Genomic DNA, 22,614 nt, shown 5'->3' on the forward strand with positions numbered 1-22,614 from the left:
GCACAGAGCAAAGCTTATTTACCTAAGAGAAGGATTCTTTTCACTTTTTCTGTCTTTCAGATTGGTGTACCAGGCCTCACACCAAGGAGTCAGGCCCAAAGTTGAGTGTTTCTCTGGAAGAGTTATCCCAGCAAAGATCCTTGTGGAACGATCTATGCATTTCCAAGATGGGAAAAGCCTGGGACTATGATTGCAGGTTCAAGAAAGGGCAAAACAATGAGGAGGAACATTCTAGACAAGAAAAAGTCATCCAAGGAGAGCCTGCCAATGAAATGAGAGGCTCTGAACACAGTAAATACAGCCAAACCTGTAGCCCAGAGCCAGCCAATTTTCTGCAACAGGGAGTGTCTGTAGTAATGAAACTCCATCATGGTGCTATTCAGAGAAAGACCTTCAGCATGTCTTCAGACCAAAGTCAGTGTAATCAAACATGTTCTCAGCAGTATTCTAACCTCATCAAATGTCAGGAAACCTTTAGTTATAATTTTGACAGCAAGAAAAAATATGGAGTTCATGCTGAAGAGAAACTTCATGAAAGTGGGAATTCTTTCCTCCCTAAAAATGGACATACTCCACACCACAGAACTGATACAGGAAAAAAGCGATATATATTGCGTAAGTGTGGGAAGACAGATCATAATCAACATTCTGGTATTCAAGATAAAAAGAAAGTTTTTAAATGCAGTGAATGTGGAAAGGACTTCCAGCATAAAGTAAATCTTACAGAACACTGCAGAATTCATGCTGCTGAGAAACCTCTTAAATGCAATGATTGTGGGAAAGCCTTTTCCTGGAGCATAACACTGACTCTACATCGGAGAACTCACACAGGAGAGAAACTCTATGAATGCAAAGAATGTGGGAAGACTTTCCAGTCAAAGTCTAAACTTTATCTGCACCAAAGAACTCATACAGGAATAAAACCTCATGAATGCAGCATATGTAGAAAGGCATTCTCTCAAAAGTCACGTCTTACAAAACACTACATCACTCATACTAGAGAGAAACCTTTTAAATGCAGTGATTGTGGGAAATCTTTTTCCTGCAGGACAACACTGACTGTACATCAGAGAATTCACACTGGAGAAAAACCCTATGAATGCAAAGAATGTGGGAAGACATTCCGATCAAACCCTAAACTTTATCTGCACTGGATGATTCATACAGGACTAAAACCTCATGAGTGCAGGATATGTAGGAAGGCATTCTCTCAAAAGGCATCCCTTAAAAGACACTACAGAGTTCACACTGGCGAGAAGGCTTTTAAATGCAGTGATTGTGGGAAAGCCTTTTCCTACAGGACAACCTTGGCGCTACATCAGACAATTCACACTGGAGAGAGACCCTATGAATGCAAAGAATGTGGGAAGACATTCAGTCAAGGCTCTAAACTTTCTAGGCACCAGAGAATTCATACAGGAATAAAACCTCATGAATGCACAGTATGTAAAAGGGCTTTCTTTCAAAAGTCACATCTTACACGACACTACAATATTCATACTAGAGAGAAACCTTTTAAGTGCAGTGATTGTGGAAAAGCCTTTGCCCGGAGTACCACACTGACTCAGCATCAGAGGACTCACACTGCAGAGAAATCCTATGTGTGCAATGAATGTGGAAAGGCCTTTACTCAGAAAGGTCTTTCATTACATATTGCAAGAATACATACTAGAGAGAAGTCTTAGGAATGTAGTGAATGTGGGAAGGTAGTCTCAGGGCTCATAGCATTAACTTAACCTCATAGATTTTGTTATGGTGGAAAGCCTCATTAATAAAACCTTGGAAAGCATACTTTTTTCTGGAAGAGACTCCTTGACAAATTTGCTCAATATTGGACAGGAACCATAGACATGTAGTGCATATGGAAAGCCCTTCACTTACTGGTGGTGAATAGTTTATTTCTATTTAGCACATGGGTCATTGACTAGAGATACAAATGAGGCACACATTATCACAAAGTAACCAGTGTGTTGACTTATTTTCCTAACTTGATAATATTTGTTACATGGGAACTCTTAATTAGATTTGGGAGATTTGGTAGTGACAGCAATGTTTCCAAAAAGTAAAGGGAAAACTCTAAGCACAGAAGATTCTAAATATATTTTCAACATCAAATAACATAAATGGGAAACAATAGTATAGTAAAGAAGGTGAGATTAGAACAGGTTAGTTGCTTCTTTTGTTGTTTGTTTTTTTTTTTAGTGAGGCAATTGGGGCTAAGTGACTTGCTCAGGGTCACACAGCTAGTAAGTGTTAAGTGTCTGAGGCCAGATTTGAACTCAGGTCCTCCTGACTCCAGGGCCGGTGCTCTATCCACTGCACCACCTAGCTGCCCAGGTTAGTTGCTTCTTGATTAGTTATGAGTGTTTTTTTTAAGGTAAGAATTATTTATTTAAGCCTTCCCGATCATAAACAAAATAATAAAAGGTCAGTATATTTGTCACTGTGTGATGCAAGTTAACTTAAGGTCCCATATAATCTGATCCACATACAGAGGAAAGGATGGTCCAAGTTTTCTTTACTGGTCCTCATAACTGGTTGAGAGAGGATTGATAATGGTGGTTATGAAACAGTATGTTTTCCATCACCCCATGGGAAGGGCTTGGTCCGGATGCAGAGGTGAGGGTAGGGCAAGGAATTGGAGTTCTTCTTGATGGTCCTGTATCTTTAGGCATTGAGCATTCTGACTGCAGCACCAGGGAGTGCAATGAAGAAGACCAGCATCCTCCACAGGAGGCCCATGCCCTCCTTGCTGTGGACACTGCTGGAGAGCAACTGGCTCTGAACCCTGAGTGGTTTAATTGTAACTTGGAAAGTGATCAGCATTCAAGTACTTTAGGGATTTGTGCTGAGCCATAAGCCATTGAACATTTTTATCAGTCTTGAGATAATCTGTAAAACACTTTGTAAATTTTTCTGTTGTTGAATGAATTGTTTTAAAATTTTTATTTTTTGAATTAACATTTTTTTTCCTTCCCAAGTTCTCCTCCCAACAGAAAAAGAAAAAAAAATTTGTAACAAATTGGAAAGTCAATGAAAATATATTCCCACATTGGCCATGACCCAAAACATTCATATTTCTGCACCTCGAGTCCCGCAACTTTCTGCTAAGAGATGGGCAGCTTGCTTCATCGTTATTCTCCTGGAATTACGGTGGTCCTTGCTGATCAGAATTTAAGTTTTTCAGAATTGTTTGTCTTTACTGTGTTATTGTCTACATTACTCTGCTGCTTTTGCTTCATTCCTTTTTTTTTTTTTGATGCAGACATACTTTATTAAAAAAATCATTGAGCAGACTATAAATTCAAGTGTTTTAGCATTTAATCTAGCCCCAAATAACTTTTGTATTTTTCCTTTTATATTGAACTATTGTGAGATGTTCTCCATCCCTTAGTTATTAGGGATTCAAAGTGATTTAATTATGATAATAATCAGCATATTAACTAAAAATGGTGATTTATTATGTTTAGATATCTTATTTTGATTGTATTAGTAGATTAAGTTTCTCACTGCTTAATAATGTCAGATGATACTTTCCAATCTCAGGCATTAAGTAATATCAGAAGATACAATAATCAGCAATATTATATTTTAGAAGCCAATGGGTGTTTTGCTTGACAAAAGAAGATCATGCAGCTCACTAGTGATATAGTTGTTTGGAAGGGGTCATGCCCCAGAGTTATGACCTTGATGCCATAAGAATGATGATATGAGTAATTGGAAAATGCTGACATTTGTCATGCAGGCAGTTTCAATATTTCCTAAGAAGATGCTTTAATTTTAGATACTGTTTAATTACAATTGTACAGAAGCATGCAAGCTTCAGAGGGGTATAAAAACCTGTTGATTTTGACACTCAGGGTCTTTCAGATCCAACCCCTGATTGACCGGCTTCATTGTGAGACTAAACCTCTCTCAATAAACCTGTTGGCTTTAGCCTGGAGACTTTGTTGTTTCTATTCCTCAGTTGAACTTAGAAATTTTCCTGACACTATTGAATTGGGGTTTCTTTTGTCTATAGGTATATGTATTTTTAATAATAGACATTTTTATTTATAGTTTTGGGTTCCTTTTTTTTTTTTTTTTTGCAGGCCAATGAGGGTTAAGTGACTTGCCCAGGGTCACACAGCTAGTAAGTGTCAAGTGTCTGAGGCCAAATTTGAACTCGGGTCCTCCTGAATCCAGGGCTGGTGCTTCATCCACTGTGCCACCTAGCTGCCCAACTTTGGGTTCCAATTTTTATCCCTCTTTCCCTCCTTCCCCTCCACCCTCCCTGAGGTGGCAAACAATCAGATATGGGTTCTACATGTATGATTATGTAAAACATTACCATTTGTCATTTTTTACAAGAAAACGTGATTAAAAGGGGAAAAAATGAAAGTGAAAAATAACATGCTTCAGTCTGTTCCATGTATATCAGTTCTTTCTTTGGAGAGGGATGGTGTGTTTCATCGTTTTGTCTTGTGGGGGATGTCTTTGGGATATAAACCTAGCAGTGGTATTGCTGGTTTAAAGGCTATGCACAGTTCTACAGCCCTTTTGGCATAGCTCCAAACGGCTCTCCACAATGGTTGGATCTTTTCACAGCTCCAACAGTGGATTAGTGTCCTAGCTTTCCCATATCCCCTCCAACATCCAATATTTTCTGTTTTTGTTATATTTGCCACTCTGATGGGTGTGAAGTGATACCCCCAAATTGTTTTATTTTGCATTTCTCTGATCAATAATGATCTAGAGCATTTTTTCATATGATTATAAATAGCTTTGATTTCTTTGTCTGAAAACTGCCCATTCATATCTTTGACCATTTATATAAATTAGGGAATGGCTTGTATTTTTTATCAATTTGATTCAGTTCTCGATATATTTGAGAAATGAGGCCTTTATCAGAGATATTTGTTTCAAAAATTCTTTCCCAGTTTTCTACTTTCCTTGTAATCTTAGTTACATTAGCTTTGTTTGTGCAAAAGCTTTTTAATTTACATTTAATTTTATTCTCTATATCTTCTTTGGTCCTAAATTCTTCCCCTGCCCATAAATCTGACAGTTAAATGATTCCATATTCCCTTAATTTACTTATTGTATCATGTGCCCTTTTGACATTATCTTAGTATATGGTGTAAGGTATTGGTCTAATTCATGGAAGGCATTAAGCATACCAAGACAACATACGGCCTCAGGGAGATTTCATTTTCCTGGTAAACATAATAAAAATACAGATAAATCAAAGATGATTTGTGAATGAAAAGGAGAAATGACTGTAAGCATTGGGAAATGTGTCCAGGTAGGTTAGCTGTGAAGCAGTATGGCATGGCCTAAGACTTGGACCTGTAGTTAAGAATGCCCAAGTTCAAATCTGGCCTCAGACACTGTGTGACCCTGTGCAAGTCACTCACCCCTCTCTGCCTCAGTTTCCTCAACTTTACAGTGGGTGTCATCATGGCACCTAGCATACTATTGTTATAAGGATCAAATGATATCTCTAAAGGCCTCAGCACAATACCTGCCACATAGTAGGTGGTTAAAAATGCCTGTCCTTTGCCTCTAACTCCTATGAGGAAAGCTCAGGATATTCAGAAGGGAAGGGGAGGAGGGTGTGCCTGTCAAGCTTCCTCAGGGTCAGTTTGGGAGGTAAGGGCTCCTGATGGAGGGAGGAGGGGGGGAAGGTGTAGTGAGCAGAAAGGGAAAGAAGGTGAGGGGGTTGTAGACAAAACAAAAAGCAGTGAAATACATACATGGAAGATGTATGGGCTGCCTGAGTACCTGTAGGGTCTCACCTTGTTCATTACTGAAGAGGACCATGACATCAGGATGTCTTCAAGAAAGAAGGAGAAACAAGGGTCTCACCTTTTCTTCCCTGTCTTGGGGAAATTGGGGACATGACAAACTCCAATCTCATCTGTCATGTCCAGACAGCCAAGCACCTCCCCGCCCCCCCCACAACCACCCCAGTACCTCAGTTCACTTCCCAGAAGGCTTTGCAAAGAACACCCTGTTATTCCTTTCTTTCAGGTCAATGTACCCTGGCTCTCCATCAGTAGCTGGAACCTCTCCTAAGACATTGTGTCCTAGAGGACATGTGTATCTCACCACTCCCCATGCCTGAAACACTCTCCTCCCTTTCCCTCTGAGGATTCCAAGCTTCCTTCAAAGGTGTTTGGGAGAAAGGGACAAAAACAAGCTACCTTTTCCCTGATCCATCAGTAAATCTAATATGGATATTTAAATTCCATGTATATGGTGCTTTAAACTTTACAAAGGGTTTTATCTCAGCCATTGATAGATTTTCACAAGAGCTTGATAAAAAAGGAACAGGGCTAAGCAGAAATCCATAAGGGACTTCACTGCTGACCTCTTTTTAGGTCATATAGGTTATATATGTACAATCATATTAAACATATTTCCACGTTTGTCACGTTGTGAAAGAGAATCAGAACAAAAAGGGAAAACCATGAGAAAAAAACAACAAAATAGCACACCTCGATCTGCATTCAGCTGCCATACTTTTTTTTTTGGGGGGGGGGGCAGGGCAATAAGGGTTAAGTGACTTGCCCAAGGTCACACAACTAGTAAGTGTTAAGTGTCTGAGGCCAGCTTTGAACTCAGATCCTCCTGACTCCAGGACCTGTGCTCTATCCACTGCGCCACCAAGCTGCCCCTGGCATACTTCTTTTTCTAGATGTGTATAGTATTTTCCATCATGAATCTTTGGGCATTGTCTTGGATTATTGTATTGCTGAGAAGAGCTAAGTCTATCATAGTTGCTCATTATACGGTATTGCTGTTCCTGTGTACAGTGTTCTCCTGGTTCTTGTCACTTCACTCAGCATCAGTTTATGCAAGTCCTTCCAGGTTTTTCTGAAATCTTCATATTAGTGATAATGGGGCTATTTGCTTCACCCCTGATCCTAGTGGGAAGGTTTTTACTTTATGCCTATTATAGATAATGCTTGTTGATGGTTTTAGTAAAGGAAAATGTCAGTTCTAAGCACCTCTAGTGTGCTGTACTTTATCGAGTTTTTTCTGGATCTATTCAGATCATCAAATGATCCCCCTCCCATTTATTAATTAATTAATTAAATTTTTTTTCTTTTGCAAGGCAGTGGGGTGTAAGTGACTTGCCCAGGGTCACACAGCTATTAAGTGTCAAGTGTCTGAGGCCAGATTTGAACTCAGGTACTCCTGAAATCCGAGGGCCAGATGCTCTATCCACTGCGCCACCTAGCTGCCCCCCCCCCCCCCCCATTTATTTAGAAGTTTGTTTTCCCAAAATTCCATGTAAAAGCAACTTTTCACATCAATTTTTAAAACTCCATGTTCCAAACTCTCTTCCTCCCTCCCTCCCCATCCACCCTTAAGAACTCAAACAATTCAATCTAAGTTATGCCTGCGCAGTCCTGCAAAACATTTCCCCATTAGTCAGGTTGTGGGGAAAAAAAAAAAACAGACCAAAAAAAAACCCCCCAAACTTCAGAAAAAGGAACTAAAAAAAATTATCCTTCAATCTGTATTCAGATACCTTCATTTCTTTCTCTGGAGATCAAATGATTTTTAATTGATTAATTATAACTGCCCTATCACTGAATTCATATTCCCAGAGGTGACCCCTCTGGTAGGAGGGACCAAGGGCACACGTCCCTGGGGGTGCGGGGGCGGGCAGCTTGGCGGAGGTCAGGGGTCATTCCTTACTCAGCTGTCCCCCTCCCACTTGCGGGAATGGCAAGGGTCTCTCCTGGTGATGGAGCATGGGGCCCAGGAGAGGCGCTAGCCTAATCCGCAGGAGGAACTGGGGTCCTCCTAAGAAAAACACCCGCAAATCCCGGCGTGGGCGGTGGATCCTTCCCCAGAAGAGGCCCTATTGAGGACAGCAGCTGTCCCCAGGTCTGGGGGAGCACTAGGGGAGGGGGCAAGGAGCAGGCCGCGGCAGCGCCTCTGATTGGTTTAAATTTCCAAGGTCTATTGAACACGGGGAGGGGGAGGAGAGAGGTGCAGAATGCGCAGGCGCCTCTAGAGTGGCCTCTCCCTCCCCATTGGAGAACAGGAAAACCTTGGCTGACGCTCCGCCCCCTCCCTGATCCAGCCAATAGGCGCCTCCCTAGGTGAGGTAAGAGACTACGCAGACTCAGAACTTTCTTCTGACTTTGGTGTTTCTGAGCAGTCTGCACTCTTGCCTCCTGGGCCTGGGTTTGGGAGGAGGGGAAGAGAGGAAGGGGGCGCCAGGACCGCCCCCCCCCCGCTCCCTGCCCTTCTCCGCGTCTCCCCTCCACTCCTTGGCTACTCTCTGAAATGGGGCGAAGCCTCGTGGCCCCTGGCAGGGGTGAGTGAGGATGCCCCCCCCTTATTGCTCCCTCCCCCCTCCTCTTTCCTCCCCTTCTCTGCCCCCCATCCCCGCCTCCTCCTGCATCCCCTCTTCCCCACTTCTCTCAATTCTCCCTGCTCCCCCTTTCTCTGAACCTCCCCCCATCCCAGGTTCCTCCCTTCCTATCTCCCCCTCCTCTGCTCCCCAAATCCCTGGGGCTCCCCCCTTCTTATTGGATTTCACAGGCCCCTGCCCCCCTGCATTCTTAGGGTTTGTTTCCCCAGGAAAGTGTCCCCAGCCTCAGCTCTGCAGCCCTCTCCCCCAGCCCCCGCCCAGGGTCCCCTCCTCACCCCCCCCAGGTGTCACTGCCCCTCCCTCCTCAGATGACCAGGCATCTCCCAGGACTCCTGGCTGGGGAAGGCGGGGCTGGGACCACCACAGTCTGGGCTTTCCCTTCTCCTTGGCATCTCTGGCACCTGGAATGCAGTGAAGCATACAGTAGGTGCTTCATCAATGCATGTTGGGTTGGCCCAAGTCCTGGAAACAGACAAGCTCCTCCTGGTGTCCCCTGGAGCAGGGAGGACTGTGGGCATTTCCAAGGCCCAGGGAGGTCTGGGAGCTGGGAGGGGGTAAAGGCTGACCCCTCCCCACGGTTCCCTTTTCCTTTCTAGCTCAGCCCCCTGAGACCCCACGGGCCTGGGCACAAGCCAAAGCAAGGAGGAGGAAGGAGGGAAGAATGGGCCCCGGGCTCCTGTCCCCCAGGGCCCCCCAGGTAAGCAGCCCTGGCCTCTCCCTGACATGGTATCTCAGAGCAGACAGGTCCTCTCTCTCCAGTGCTCTCTGTCATCAGGGCACCTGGACCCAGCAGCCACTCAGTCACCCAGTCACCCAGTCAAGCTGCCTGGCATCCAGGAGGCACTTAATAAATGCTGGTTTCCCCGACCTGACTCAGCAGCTGGGGCAGCCCTGAGAGGAGGCATCTCCTGGGAGACTTTGCCTGAGGCTCCCCATGGTTACTGCTCCCTCCCTCCCTGCCTCTCCCCAAATGTCCAGATGCAGTGGCCTCTTCTCAGGCCTCCTCCTCTCTCCCCTGGCTCAGGGTCCTGACCCTGCTCCCTCTTGGGGCCCTCCTCCTCCCTTCTCTGTCTCCTTGGCTGGGTCCCCATCCATGCCATGCCCTCTGTCTGACAGGCTTGTCCCTGGCTCAGCCTGGCCCTTCTCTCTTCTCTCTCCAAGCTCTGTCCCTTGGGGGTCTCATCCCAGGCTGTGGGTTCCAGTCCTGCAGCTACAACTACAACAATAGGACTTTTTAAGCAGGGTGGCCCCTCCCCAGTTCACCATATCCCAGGGTAACTCAGCATCTCCCCCAAACCCTCCCTGATTCTGAACCTGACTCTTCCTGTGGAGGAGACCACCCTCCTCCAGGTGCCCCAGGCTGGCACCCTCACTCCTCCCTGTAACTGCTCCCTCCCACTCTCTACCAGGGGCTCCCTGTTCCTCCCTTTGGCATTCAATGCTCTGCATACACTGAGCACTTCCTGCCTTCCCCTTGTCTTGGTGGGTTAACCTCCTCCATGCCTCCTGTGCTCCAGCCAGCCTGGCCTGTTTGCTCTGACTCACACCTGACCCCCCATCTCTCCTCTCTGCCTTTGCTTCCCCTCCCTGCCTGCAATGCTCTTCTCCCCTCCCCTTGTCCCTCCTGCAGTCACTGGCTTATTGCTTCCAGGCTCAGCTCAAGCCCAGCCTTTTACAGGAGCCCACTCCTGGCCCCTCAGCTGCTGGTGCCTTGCTGCCCACCCTGAGGACTGTTGGGGCTTTTCCTCTGCATCCCCCCACCATGGACCCCAGTGCCTGGCACAGAGATGGCCCTTAACAAAGGCCTGTTGCTGGGTTCTGGGGCCTCTGGGAGAAGACTGGCACTGGGGACCCTGAGCTGTTGAGTAGGAGGCCTCATGATCTGGTGGAGAGACCTTGGTCAGGGTCTGGAGACAGGGATGGGAGCCCCAGCTCTGATCCTGTGTGTGTGACCCTGAGCAATCCAGGAAGCCTTTCCTGGCCTCAGTTTGATCATCTGTAAAGTAGGGCTGAGGAAGCCTGGTCTTCCCAAGGTGGTTGTGAGGACAGTGTTGTCTCCACCTTGTCTGTCAGTGGCCAGGGGCCTCTTGTCTCCCCCTTTTCACTGTGAGCTCCCTGAGGGCAGGGACTGTTTTTGTCCTGCTTTGTATCTCCAGGCTCAGCACAGAACCTGACACGGGGTAGACCCTCCATGAATGCTTATTGCCTGGAGGATGACTGTTCTTCTCTTACATGATTCCCATCTGGCACAGCCTGAGGCATGTAGGAGCTCCCCCTAAAGATCTGCCTTGGGACAAGGAAACCTGAATGTAGGAGGAATCAGTCCCTCTCATTCCTGCCCCTGTTAGGGTCCCTGGCTGAGCACAAATGTATTTGTTGTTTCAGGACTCATTGACGTTCAAGGATGTGGCTGTGGACTTCACCTGGGAGGAGTGGGGCTACCTGGACACTTCCCAGAAGGAGCTTTACTGGGAGGTGATGCTGGAGAACTACAGGAACCTGGTCAGCCTGGGTGAGGATGGCTCCTCTGGGAAGGCCTGACAAACCCAAGGCCTTGTCCATCCCAGTGAGGCCCAAAGCAGGGGGCTTCTGCTCTCCCTGGTCCCATCTGAAGGGCTCTGGCTTTGTATGTCTGGGATCTGGCTGCTTCATTGAGTGACCCCCAGCTCTGTTCCCTCAGACCCAGGGGGGCTTTCTAAAGTCCCACAGCAAATACTGGAACTCATGAAAGTCCCATGTATTTTAGTTTAAATGGACCAGAAGACTCCTAGTCTTTCTGAACCCAACTCTGTTCTTTGTCCCATTCCTGTGTCTTCCCAGGAAAACAAACCAAATCATGCTTCAGATATTTTCTGTTTCATTCTGCATGCCCCCAGTCTCCCTGGACCTTCCTAGTTTACCCCTAGGGGCCTATGAGGGTTGAGTTCTGAGGTGACTCACCCTTTCTGTCACTTTGCCATTTCCTATGACTAGGCCTTGTAGATTCCAGCATGGATGTGACCTCTCAGCTGGAGGCAGGGGAAGCACATTGGAGTCTAAGTGACAGTGTCCTCAACACCTGCAGGCCAGGTGAGTGAGTGTCAGGCCCTTGAGTACATGACACCCCAGTGCTGAGTTGGTCATCCATCTGTGGGCCTTTGGAAAGTGGGCATTGGTGATCCTTTCAAAGACTTTCATTGTGAACCCTTCTCCCAGCTGTAGATCTTACAGATCATTTCTTCCTAACTCTTCTGTTGTATTTAGATGTGGTCAACTTTTACACCAGGATCCGTTGGTGTAGACAGCTAGAAGTGACCAGATTGTGCTGCTGCTTCAGGATGCAGGAGCGCTGCTCCACTGTGGGGGGAACTGTGACTTATCTGTTGGGAGAGCAAGGCAGAATTCTGCAGTGTAGGAGCCACATCATTTCCCCTTCTTAGACTGATCACATTCGTAAGATTCCCACAGGGTGATATTCAGATGAAGAATTTTCCACCAAAGAAAAAATGATTCAAACCACTTTGTTTTGTATTGGTTCAGGGGGCCAGAAATCTTCCATGTTTCCATTAATTGTGCATCATCTCTATCAGTTTTGGCCTATTTACCTGTGTGCTATTATTGAGGTACATTAAAGGGGGGTTTGGGGGGTAATGAGGATTAAATGATATTCTCAGGATCACAAAGCTAGTAAGTGTCAAGTGTCTGAGGCTGGATTTGAATTTACATCTGATTGAATACAGGTCAAGTGCTTTATCCACTACACCACCTAGCTGTGCAAAAATATTTTCAAAGAAAGAAGAATTGATAAAAATCATATGTACCTTGCTTATAAAAGCCAGAATATTGGGGAAAATGAAGCATAGGCAAAAGCTTACACATCCATGGCAAAGAGGTATTTATGCTTTTCTTTCTTTCAGATTGGGATGCCAGGCCTCAGACCAAGGAGTCTTCTCCAGGGATGGGTGTTTCTGTGGAAGACTTATCCCAGCAAAGGTCCTTGTGGGATGACCCATGTATCTCCAGCATGGGACAAGCCTTGGAGTATTATGACAGAATGAAGAAAGATCAGAGCAATGAGGAGAAACCTTCTAGGCACGGAAAAGTAATCCAGACAGAAACTGCTGGTGAAATCAGAGGTTCTGATTACAGTAAATATGGCCAAACCTCTAACCCAGAGCCAGTCCTTTTGCCACAGCAGGGAGTGTCTTTAGTAATGAATCTCCATAAAGGTGCTGATCACAGAAGGAGCTTCACCATGGAGTCAGACCAAAGATATTGTAATCAGATCTATTCACAGAAGAAATATTCTGAGGTTAACAAATATCAGAAAGCCTTCTCTTGTGATTTTGACCTCATTGACAAACAAACAATTCCTACTGAAGAGAAACTTCATGAAAGTGGGAATTCTTTCCTAATGGATAATGAACTTAATCTATACAAGGGAACTGGTCCAGGACAAACGTTTTATGAATTGACTCAGTGTGGGAAGACATTCAGTCAAAAAGCAGATCTTACTCAACAACAGTCTAGTATTCATACTAAGAAGAAATGTTATAAGTGCAATGAATGTGGAAAGACCTTCCAGCAAAAGGGAGGTCTTACCCAGCACTACAGAATTCATACTGGAGAAAAACCTTTTCAGTGCAGTGAATGTGGAAAGTCCTTCTGCCAGAAGACAGACCTTATACTACATTACAGGATTCACACTGGAGAAAAACCTTTTAAATGCAGTGACTGTGGGAAAGCCTTTCCACGAAGCGGAACACTGTCTAGACATCAGAGAACTCATACTGGAGAGAAACCACATGTATGCACTGAATGTGGGAAGACATTCCAATCAAGATCTGACCTTTCTAAGCACTGGAGAAGTCACACAGGAATAAAACCTCATCAATGCAGTGTATGTGGGACGGCGTTTGCCCAGACCTCACACCTTATACGACATTACAGGATTCACACCGGAGAGAAACCTTATAAATGCAGTGATTGTGGGAAAGCCTTTTCCTGCAGCACAACACTGAAACGACACCAGAGAATTCACACTGGAGAAAAACCATATGAGTGCAATGAATGTGGGAAGGCATTCATATCAAGCTCTAAACTTTCCCAGCACTGGAGAACTCATAGAGGAATAAAACCTCATGAGTGCAGTATATGTAGGACAGCATTCTCTGACAAGACAGACCTTGCAAAACACTACAGAATTCATACTGGAGAGAGGCCTTTTAAATGCAGTGATTGTGGGAAAGCTTTTAGCAGGAGCACAACCTTGACTCTACATCAGCGAACACACACTGGAGAGAAACCCTATGAATGCAAAGAATGTGGGAAGACGTTCAGTGAGAGTTCTAAGGTTTCTCGGCACCAGAGAATTCATACAGGAATAAAACCTCATGAATGCACAGTATGTAGAAAGGAATTCTCTCTAAAGTCACATCTTACACAACACTATACTATTCATACTGGGGAGAAGCCTTTTAAATGCAGTGATTGTGGGAAAGCCTTTAGCAGGAACACACACTTGACTCTGCATCAGAGAACTCACACTGGAGAGAAGCCCTATGAATGCAAAGAATGTGGGAAGACATTCAGAACATGCTCTAAACTTTCTCAGCACTGGAGAACTCATAGAGGAATAAAACCTCATGAGTGCAGTATATGTAGGAGGGCATTCTCTGAAAAGACAGACCTTACAAAACACTACAGAATTCATACTGGAGAGAGGCCTTTTAAATGCAGTGATTGTGGGAAAGCCTTTACCAGGAACACACACTTGACTCTACATCAGAGAATTCACACTGGAAAGAAACCCTATGAGTGCAATGAATGTGGAATGGCCTTCACCCAGAAAGGTCTTTCATTATATACTAAAATGCATGCTAGAGAAAATTCTTTGGAATGTCATGAATGTGGGAAGGCATTCCCACCGATCACAACATTTAAAAGCTCATAGAATTTGTGATGACAAGAAACCTCATTAATAAAATCTTGGAAACCATAGTTTTGTCTGGAAGAGACTCCTTGACAAATTTACTCAATATTGGACAGGATCCATAGACATGTAGCGCATATGGAAAGCCCTTCACTTACTGGTGGTGAGCAATGTATTTCTCTTCAGCAGATGAGTCATTGAATAGAGATGCAAGTGAGGCATATATTTTCACAAGTAACTAATATGTTGACTTATTTTCCTATCTTGATAATATTTGTTACAAGGGAACTCTTGATTGGGAAGGGGAGATTCAGTAGTGAGTGACAGCAATGTATCCAAAAAGTAAAGGGACCTTTAATTAAAGAAAAACTATAAGCACAGAACTTCCTAAATATCATCCTGCTTCCAACAGGAAAGATAGATAATGGGGAGACAATATTATAATAAAGAAGGTGAGATTAGAACAGCTTAGTTGCTGCTTGATTAGTTATGAATAGTTTAATTGTAACTTGGAAAGTGGTCAGCATTCAAATACTTTAAGGATTTGTGCTGAGCCCTAATCCATTGAAGATTTTTAGTGGTCTTGAGATAATCTGTACAAAACTTTGTGATTTTTTCTGCTGTTGAATAGATTGGGGTTTTTTAAATCATAAAAGTATTTTATTATTTTCCAGTTACATGTAAAGATAGTTTTCACCATTTGTTTTCATGGGATTTTTAATTCCAGGTTTTTCTCCCACCCTCCAGTCCCTCCCCCAAGATGGAAAGCAATCTGATATAGGTTATATATGTTCAATCACATGAAACATATGTCTGCATTAGTCATATTGTGAAAATGGAAGCAGAACACAAAGGGAAAACCTCAAAAAAGAGAAAAAGAAAAAAACAGCCAAAAAGTAGAAACAGTATGGTTCAATCTACATTCAGAATCCATAGTTATTTTTTCTGGATGTGGAGAGCATTTTCTACCATGGGTTCTTTGAAATTGTGGTGGATCATTGCACTACTAAGAAGAGCCAAGTCCATCACAGTTGATCATCACACAATGTTGCTGTTACTGTGTACAATGTTCTCCTGGTTCTGCTCATCTCAGTCAGCATCATTTCATGGAAGTCCTTCCAGATTTCTCGGAAATCCTGCTCACCATTACTTACAGCACAGTAGTATTCCATTACATTCATATGCCACAACTTGTTTAGCCATTCCCCAATTGATGGACATTCCCTCGATTTCCAATTCTTTGCCACCACAAAGAGAGCTGCTATAAATATTTTTGTACATGTGCCTCCTTTTCTCTCTTTTATGATTTCTTTGGGATACAGACCTAGTAGTGGTATTCCTGGATCAAATGGTATATACAATCCCACAGCCATTTGGGCATTGTTCCAAATCGCTCTCCAGAATGTTTGGAGCTGTTCACAGCTCCACCAACAATGTTTTAGTGTTCCAATTTTTCCACAGCTATTCCAGCATTTATTATGCTCCTTTTTTTATCATGTTAGTCAATCTGATAGGTGTCAGGTGGTACCTCAGAGTTGTTTTCATTTGCATTTCTCTAATCCATAGTGATTTAGAATATTTCTTCATATGGCGATAGCTTTGACTTCTTCATCAGAAAACTGCCTGTTCATATCCTTTGACCATTTCTCAATTGGGGAATGACTTGCATTCTTATAAATTTGATTTAGTTCCCTATAAATTTTAGAAATGAGGCCTTTATCAGAAATACTGGCTATAAATATTGTTTTCCAGCTTTCTGCCTCCCTTCTAATTTTGGTTGCATTGCTTGTTTATACAAAATCTTTTTAATTGAATGTAATCAAAGTCATTCATTTTGCATTTCATAATATTCTCTATCTCTTGTTTGGACATAAATCATTTTCCTCTCCATAGATCTGAGAGGTCAACTATTCCTTCCTTTCCTAATTTATTTATGGTATCATACTTTATGTCTAAATCATTTACCCATTTTGACCTTATTTTGGTATATGGTGTAAGTTGTTGGTCTATGCCTATTTTCTTCCAGTTTTCACAGCCTGGGGATTTGTTTTGCCTGGAAGAGGGGCCAGATGTGGCATTTGTGCCTTTTTGTGGTACCAGGCAGGCTTCAACCCAGACTAGATCCTGCCTACCGAGACTTCAAAAGTAAAACAAAACAGAATTGAGGAAGAGAATCCATAGGGACATTTACTTTCCTCCTGTCACTTAAAAACAAAAAGCAAAAAAACCCCAAACTTACTGCTCCGAACACTCTGGTTCATGGAGACATCTGATAGGTTAAATACCTGAAAATTCTGAAACATGCAGGAAGACATGGGAAGGGGACTATTGGCCTCTTAGTCCTAGCATTACTCATAAATAGTAAACTTTCAATGACACGTAAAGTAACTTCCTCACTTATGTGCGATACTATTCTTTGGAATTTACTCTTAACCTTATTACCCCTGGTGATATCTCCATGATCCTCCTTTTATGATGGGTGCGGCAAAGAATAATGCTATCATTAGGCTCCGTAATCATGTGGGACATATATTACATAAACCTGGGGCTATTGGGCCTCATGGCTATTGGGCCTGTCATTAACTCCCCGGAGTGCTATTCTTTCCTGGGTCCCTTTTCCTATTTTTGATGTGTGTGTTAAGAAAGATAAAGGATCAGGTGCTATTATTTACATGGGTGACCATGTAAAATGTGATCTTACCTATTTTTCTTCTATGACAACATTTGCATGTGTAAAAGCTTTTTATATTAATGTAACCAAATTTATATTTTATAATACTCTCATTAATATTAAATTCATATTTATTTAGAATTCCCAGTTTTCACAGTATGTTTTACATTTTTAAAAATTACTAAGCTTTTGAATTTCATCATCTTTTACTCTTCCATGTATATTTTGTTCTATTCATCTATCTCTATTTTTGAACCAATGCAAGATGGTCTTAATTTCATAATGCAACATTAATTCTGGAAGTATTATTCTCACATATTCTAAATTCTTTGTTTTTCCAACTGATTATTTGATCAAATTCTATAAAGTATTTCCATGGTAAATTGATTGCCATGGCAAGTGTAAATTAATTCTAGAAGCATTATTTTTACTAAGCTTAAAGAAATAGACATATAACAAAGGATTCATGGGCAGCTTACATTGATTCTCAAGGTGATGTGGTTTTACTTATTAATGCATTGATGGAAATTATGTAATAATGAATAACAATTTCAGTCATTTACATTTATTATCTACTATATGTGATTGTGATTATATATCTGTAGTTATTATTTGGAATTATTGTATATTGCATATTATATCCTGAGTCATAAAGCTAATTCACATTTTTTGCTGTCATCATAACCCTCACTTGTTAAATTCATATAAGCCTTGGATTATGGGAATTTACTGTAAATAATTAATTGTTATTTGAGGTTTTTAATGCCTTGGTGTGCACTGGCCTGGGGCTCCGCAAACCTCACAGTGCTCCACCCACTGGTTGTAGCCATTGCCAGGGCTCTGGCACCTCACGTCAGCATGGGCCTGGCAAAATTATAATGATTGGAAGCCTAGGGAGGGCAATCATGTGACTGTCAGAGCGGCCATCCCATTGGCTGGGGCTGTGTGGGGTGTTTTCTAGGTTTGGGGGAGGAGAATTGGGCATTCAAGGTGGAAGCTGGAAAGCGACAGGCGTTCTGCTGTGTATTTTCAGCTGATTCCTGGGCGGTGGTATTTTTTCAGGTATTATAATTTCCCTTTCCCCATTTTATTTCCTTTCCCTTGATCCTACTGATCCTGTTTGTGTTTTTTTTTTTTTTAAGTTTGTTCTTGTTAAAATAAATCTTGTTCTGTTTTGAGGGAGGCTGCAGGTCTCCTTCCTTGCCCCAATATTGCGGCGAGCAGCTTAGCTGGCACTCCCCAATTAAAAATTGATCCCCACATTACCATTTGAGATATTAATTGCCTTTATTCTGAGTTATCAGATCGGAGCAGCCAAGATGTCAGCCATTCATGAGAGCAATACATACAAGAGCGGGTACTGAACTGTCACAGGAAAGGCCTCAGACCAAGGAGTCTTCTCCAGAGATGGGCATTTCCCAGCAAAGGTCCTTGTGGGATGACCCATATATTGCCAGCATGGGACAAGCCTGCGAGTATTATGACAGAATAAAAAGAGATCAGAGCAATGAGGAGAAACCTTCTAGGCAAGGAAAAGTAATCCAGACAGAAACTGCTGGTGAAGTCAGAGGTTCTGATTATAGCAAATATGGCCAAACCTTTAACCTAGAGCCTGACCTTTTGGCACAGCAGGGAGAGTCTTTAGTAATGAATCTCCATAAAGGTGCTGATTAGAGAAGAAGCCTGGGAACTTGGTGAGAGCAGATGTAGCCCACTAGGGTTCCCCATTTTCTCTCTTCTCTCTTTTCTATTTCCTAGCTAGGCTTTCCTATCTTTCCGTGCCATGTGTGCTCACTTTACTAATATTTAATACACTTTAATAAATGCTTAATCACTGTTAAGGCTAAAATTCTAGCTAAACTGTCTAAAATATCTAATGAGTGGTCGCCAATAAATTATAAGCTTTAGCAAGAGTTAGACCTTTAAGCATTTATTAAGGAGAATAAGAATTTGGTAAAGAGAGAGAAAAAGGCCTAGATTTCTATCTATTAAAGGGAGAGCACATTTCTAGCTCTTCTCCACCAGAGTCCAGAGGAAAAGAGAGCGAGACTGAGCGCCAGTCTCTTCCTTCCTCCTCCCACTAGCCCGCGTCACTTCCTGACTCCTGGTCTTGCCCTCAAAGACCTTCCCTTCATGGGCAGAACTCCTCTACAGTAAGTATCCAGCAGGTGGCGTTATTCCAATCGTTACAGTCCCCCCTGTTGTTCCTCAAGAAACAAAATGTTTCCTTGACGGAACAGTAAAAACAATATGATAACTATTGCTAACTAATAATATGTGAACAACAATATAGAAAAGGAAGAGAGGAAAGTTTTGTCCAGAGGGGCGATTTTTTTTTGTCCTCATGAACCGACGCTTTGACATTAGTCTTGCAAAGGGAGGGCCTCTGCAGAGAATACATGTTACAGATGGTGTATATTATAACAGAAAGAGAAAAAAACCAACAAAAAGAACAAATCAAAACTGTTCATTTAAAGTCTCTGAAAGTCTTTTCTCAGATGTCCTCTAGGTGTAGTCGTGGAATGGAAGTCTTTTCAGGGGTTGATGTGTGGATGCTGGTAATCAGCCAGGAAAATTTCCTACAAAATTGAGCTTAACACAACTTTAAAATAGCTTTGTCAATAATCAAATCAAACAATGAAAGTTCTCAAAAACATGTCTAAGGGAATACAGAATCTTAGTTGTTAACATGTGAAACATACAATAAAACAAAAATTGAACCATTCTTTAAAATTATAATATTACTATAGTCCCCCCCTTATGGAGGGTAATTGAGAAGACAATTGCTGCGATATTAATTATTAAAAATAATTTTTTATCTTTGTTTCATCACTTTTTGCATCATCTGCCTAATTATCCTCATGCCATTATGAGAAATTAAAAAATCTAATATAATTGGTAACAGATGTCAAGGCCAAATTCAACACTGTATTTATCATGACACCTGAGATAATTATGGGGGTTACCATAAAAGAACAGAGAAATGATGGGATATGAGCATTCCCACACTTGAGCAGTATGTACTGCCCATACAGTATGCCAGGCTTAAAAGAGGTGGATGGAATATATGTCCATGCCACCGAACATATTGGAAGAAACTGAGTCAGACTTAATCAGATGCATGGGATTGAGATGTCCATGGCATCAGGCATATAGGAGGGAGCATAGAAGCCAGGTGTAGAAGTGAGATGGGTGGGATCAATACTTCCAGCCATCTGTACAATATTGTGGGGAAAAATAAAATAAAATATTAAACCAAGAGAATCCAACCTCAACATTTGTCAAAAGCCGTTCCCTTGGCCATACCTTGACTTCATGCATGTCTCCCCTCATGTGACAGTTCAGTGTCTGCTCTTGCGTGTATTCCTCTTGTGATTGGATGGCATCTTGGCCAACTGGCATCTGATAACTCAGAATAAAGGCAATTAATGTCTTAAATGATAAGTTCCCATAATCCAAGTCTCATATGTATTTAAAAATTGAGGATAATAAATGATTGCAAAAAATGTGAATACATCTTGACTCAGAACACAATATATAATTATGCAACAATTTCAAATAATACCCCTTTTTTAAAAACTTAGTATACAATTACTTTTGTGAAAAATCTGAATATATTTAAATACAAGTTAAAGCATAACAGAATCTCAAAGAACTTTTTTTTTTTTGAAAAAAGAAAACTTTTACAAATGTTCCCCTCTTTTTTTTTTTTTGGGAATATGCTTATCAAAAATAATACTTCTAGAATCAATTTACACTTGCCATGGCAACCAATTTGCCAGGGAAATGCTTTAAAGAGTTTGATCAAATAATCAGTTGAGGAAAAAAAAATAACAAAAACAAACAACTCAGAATATGGGAGCACAATACTCCTAGAATTAACATTGTATTATGAAATCAAAACCATGTTTCAAAATTAGATAGATGAATGAATAGAAGAAGATACATGTGGAACAATAAAAGACAATGAAATTCAAACTAGGGAAATCTAAATGAATATGAACTTAATATCAATAAGAGTATTATAAAATATAAACTGGACCACATGACTATAAAAAGCTTTTACAAATATTCTCTTTGTTTTAGAAACTAAGTATAAAACACAATCTCAAATGCATGAAAACCTCTACGAAAATAAACCTATACCATTAATTTCAAAATGTACATATAATAGCATAGAAATCCTATGTAACCTCTGAACTGATACTATTACTCTGAGTGAATTCAGAACACTTTTGATTCCGATATCTAAAATCCCCAACACTCATATCAATACCTTGCTGCTTACTTCTACATTTCTGTAAAATATATACCCTTCCATGGCAAAAGAATTGGAGTCTTGAACTATGTTGATGATTGTCATTCTTATTCAGCTTAAGTTTTTCTTCTTTAACCCCTTTATATTGTCTGTCAGTCTTTTCACCATACAAATGCTTTATAAGATTACTAATTAAAGACAAAAGCAGGTTAGCAAAATTATGAACAAAACAAGCATATCTGGAATTTAAAGAGTTTTCTAAGATTGTCTCAAAAGCACAGCCAGGCCGGGGAAGGGCTGAGCCTGAAGCTGCAAATGCAGGTAGAAAAAGTTGAGCATGCGCATCAGATCTCTGGACTTCCCAGGCAGGGGAAGCTATGGGCTTGGCCATAGGAGGAGTAGAGGGTGGGGTCTGGAGAGGAGGGGAGGGACCAGCACAATTTGAATCACACTTGATTTTGAACTCAGGCCTGGATTCCTCTTCCCCCACCTTGCCTCCAGGTGCTAGGGGATTAAAAGCTTCTAGAGGGTGGGTCATTGCCTCCAGGCATGCAAAATTAAAGCAACAATTACTGTTAGAACTGGGAAAAGCTGCGGGAATCTCTTCAGGTTTCTCTGAAAAAGCATGGTTGGGAGAGGGAGAGATATTTCCTCCTGTGAGTAAGTTACTGGCTCTTTTAACAAAAATAAAAAGAAAAATAGAAAATCCACAAAAACAAAGCATTAACATGATCTTATCTCCCATTTGTCTGGTTAAACAGACCAAAATCAAAAATAGGATAATTAGGGAGTTTAAAAGGTCCATTCGAAAAAATTCAAAGGAAAACACAGCCAGTACACCAGTACTTAGCAGTTAAAGGGAGAGGGAGGGGAAATTTCTTACCCAACCAGAAGATCAGAAGAAGACTGAGGGTTAGCTTTCCTCTTCGTGGTCAGCCATCTGTTAAGGGCTAAAATTCTAGCTAAACTGTCTAAAATATCTAATGAGTGGTCGCCAATAAATTATAAGCTTTAGCAAGAGTTAGACCTTTAAGCATTTATTAAGGAGAATAAGAATTTGGTAAAGAGAGAGAAAAAGGCCTAGATTTCTATCTATTAAAGGGAGAGCACATTTCTAGCTCTTCTCCACCAGAGTCCAGAGGAAAAGAGAGCGAGACTGAGCGCCAGTCTCTTCCTTCCTCCTCCCACTAGCCCGCGTCACTTCCTGACTCCTGGTCTTGCCCTCAAAGACCTTCCCTTCATGGGCAGAACTCCTCTACAGTAAGTATCCAGCAGGTGGCGTTATTCCAATCGTTACATCACCCTAAACTGGTGCAGTAGCCTCTAATTTCTAAGTAACAAATATATGATAAACCCCAGCTAATTTTCCCTACACTTGAGACAGTAATAGGGCGACCACA

At 42.1% G+C, this 22,614-nt stretch overlaps 2 protein-coding genes across 2 annotated transcripts in view; one reads left to right on the forward strand and one right to left on the reverse strand.

Annotated features, from left to right (window-relative positions):
• LOC122734514 (zinc finger protein 208-like) overlaps positions 1-22,614 on the reverse strand; it is a 207,809-nt gene that overhangs the window by 124,552 nt on the left and 60,643 nt on the right. The window lies entirely within an intron of this gene.
• LOC122728261 (zinc finger protein 347-like) lies at positions 168-14,998 on the forward strand. The gene is made up of 8 exons (XM_043966633.1): positions 168-1,638; positions 2,672-2,830; positions 8,100-8,317; positions 8,683-8,797; positions 8,971-9,071; positions 10,760-10,886; positions 11,348-11,443; positions 12,271-14,998. The coding sequence occupies exons 1-8, from the start codon at positions 168-170 to the stop codon at positions 14,304-14,306; spliced, it is 4,323 nt and encodes a 1,440-aa protein (XP_043822568.1). The 3' UTR covers positions 14,307-14,998.

This window comes from Dromiciops gliroides, chromosome 1 (genome assembly GCF_019393635.1).
Source record: "Dromiciops gliroides isolate mDroGli1 chromosome 1, mDroGli1.pri, whole genome shotgun sequence".
Lineage (NCBI taxonomy): Eukaryota > Metazoa > Chordata > Mammalia > Microbiotheria > Microbiotheriidae > Dromiciops > Dromiciops gliroides.

What these genes read in the sequence shown, in the direction of transcription:
- LOC122728261 (XM_043966633.1), top strand. Translation starts at nt 168, where the DNA reads ATGGGAAAAGCCTGGGACTATGATTGCAGGTTCAAGAAAGGGCAAAAC. An exon ending in AAAGGCCTTTACTCAGAAAG is followed by an intron (nt 1,639 to 2,671) that starts GTCTTTCATTAC and finishes CTGTATCTTTAG; the next exon opens with GCATTGAGCATTCTGACTGC. An exon ending in GGAATGCAGTGAAGCATACA is followed by an intron (nt 8,798 to 8,970) that starts GTAGGTGCTTCA and finishes TTTCCTTTCTAG; the next exon opens with CTCAGCCCCCTGAGACCCCA.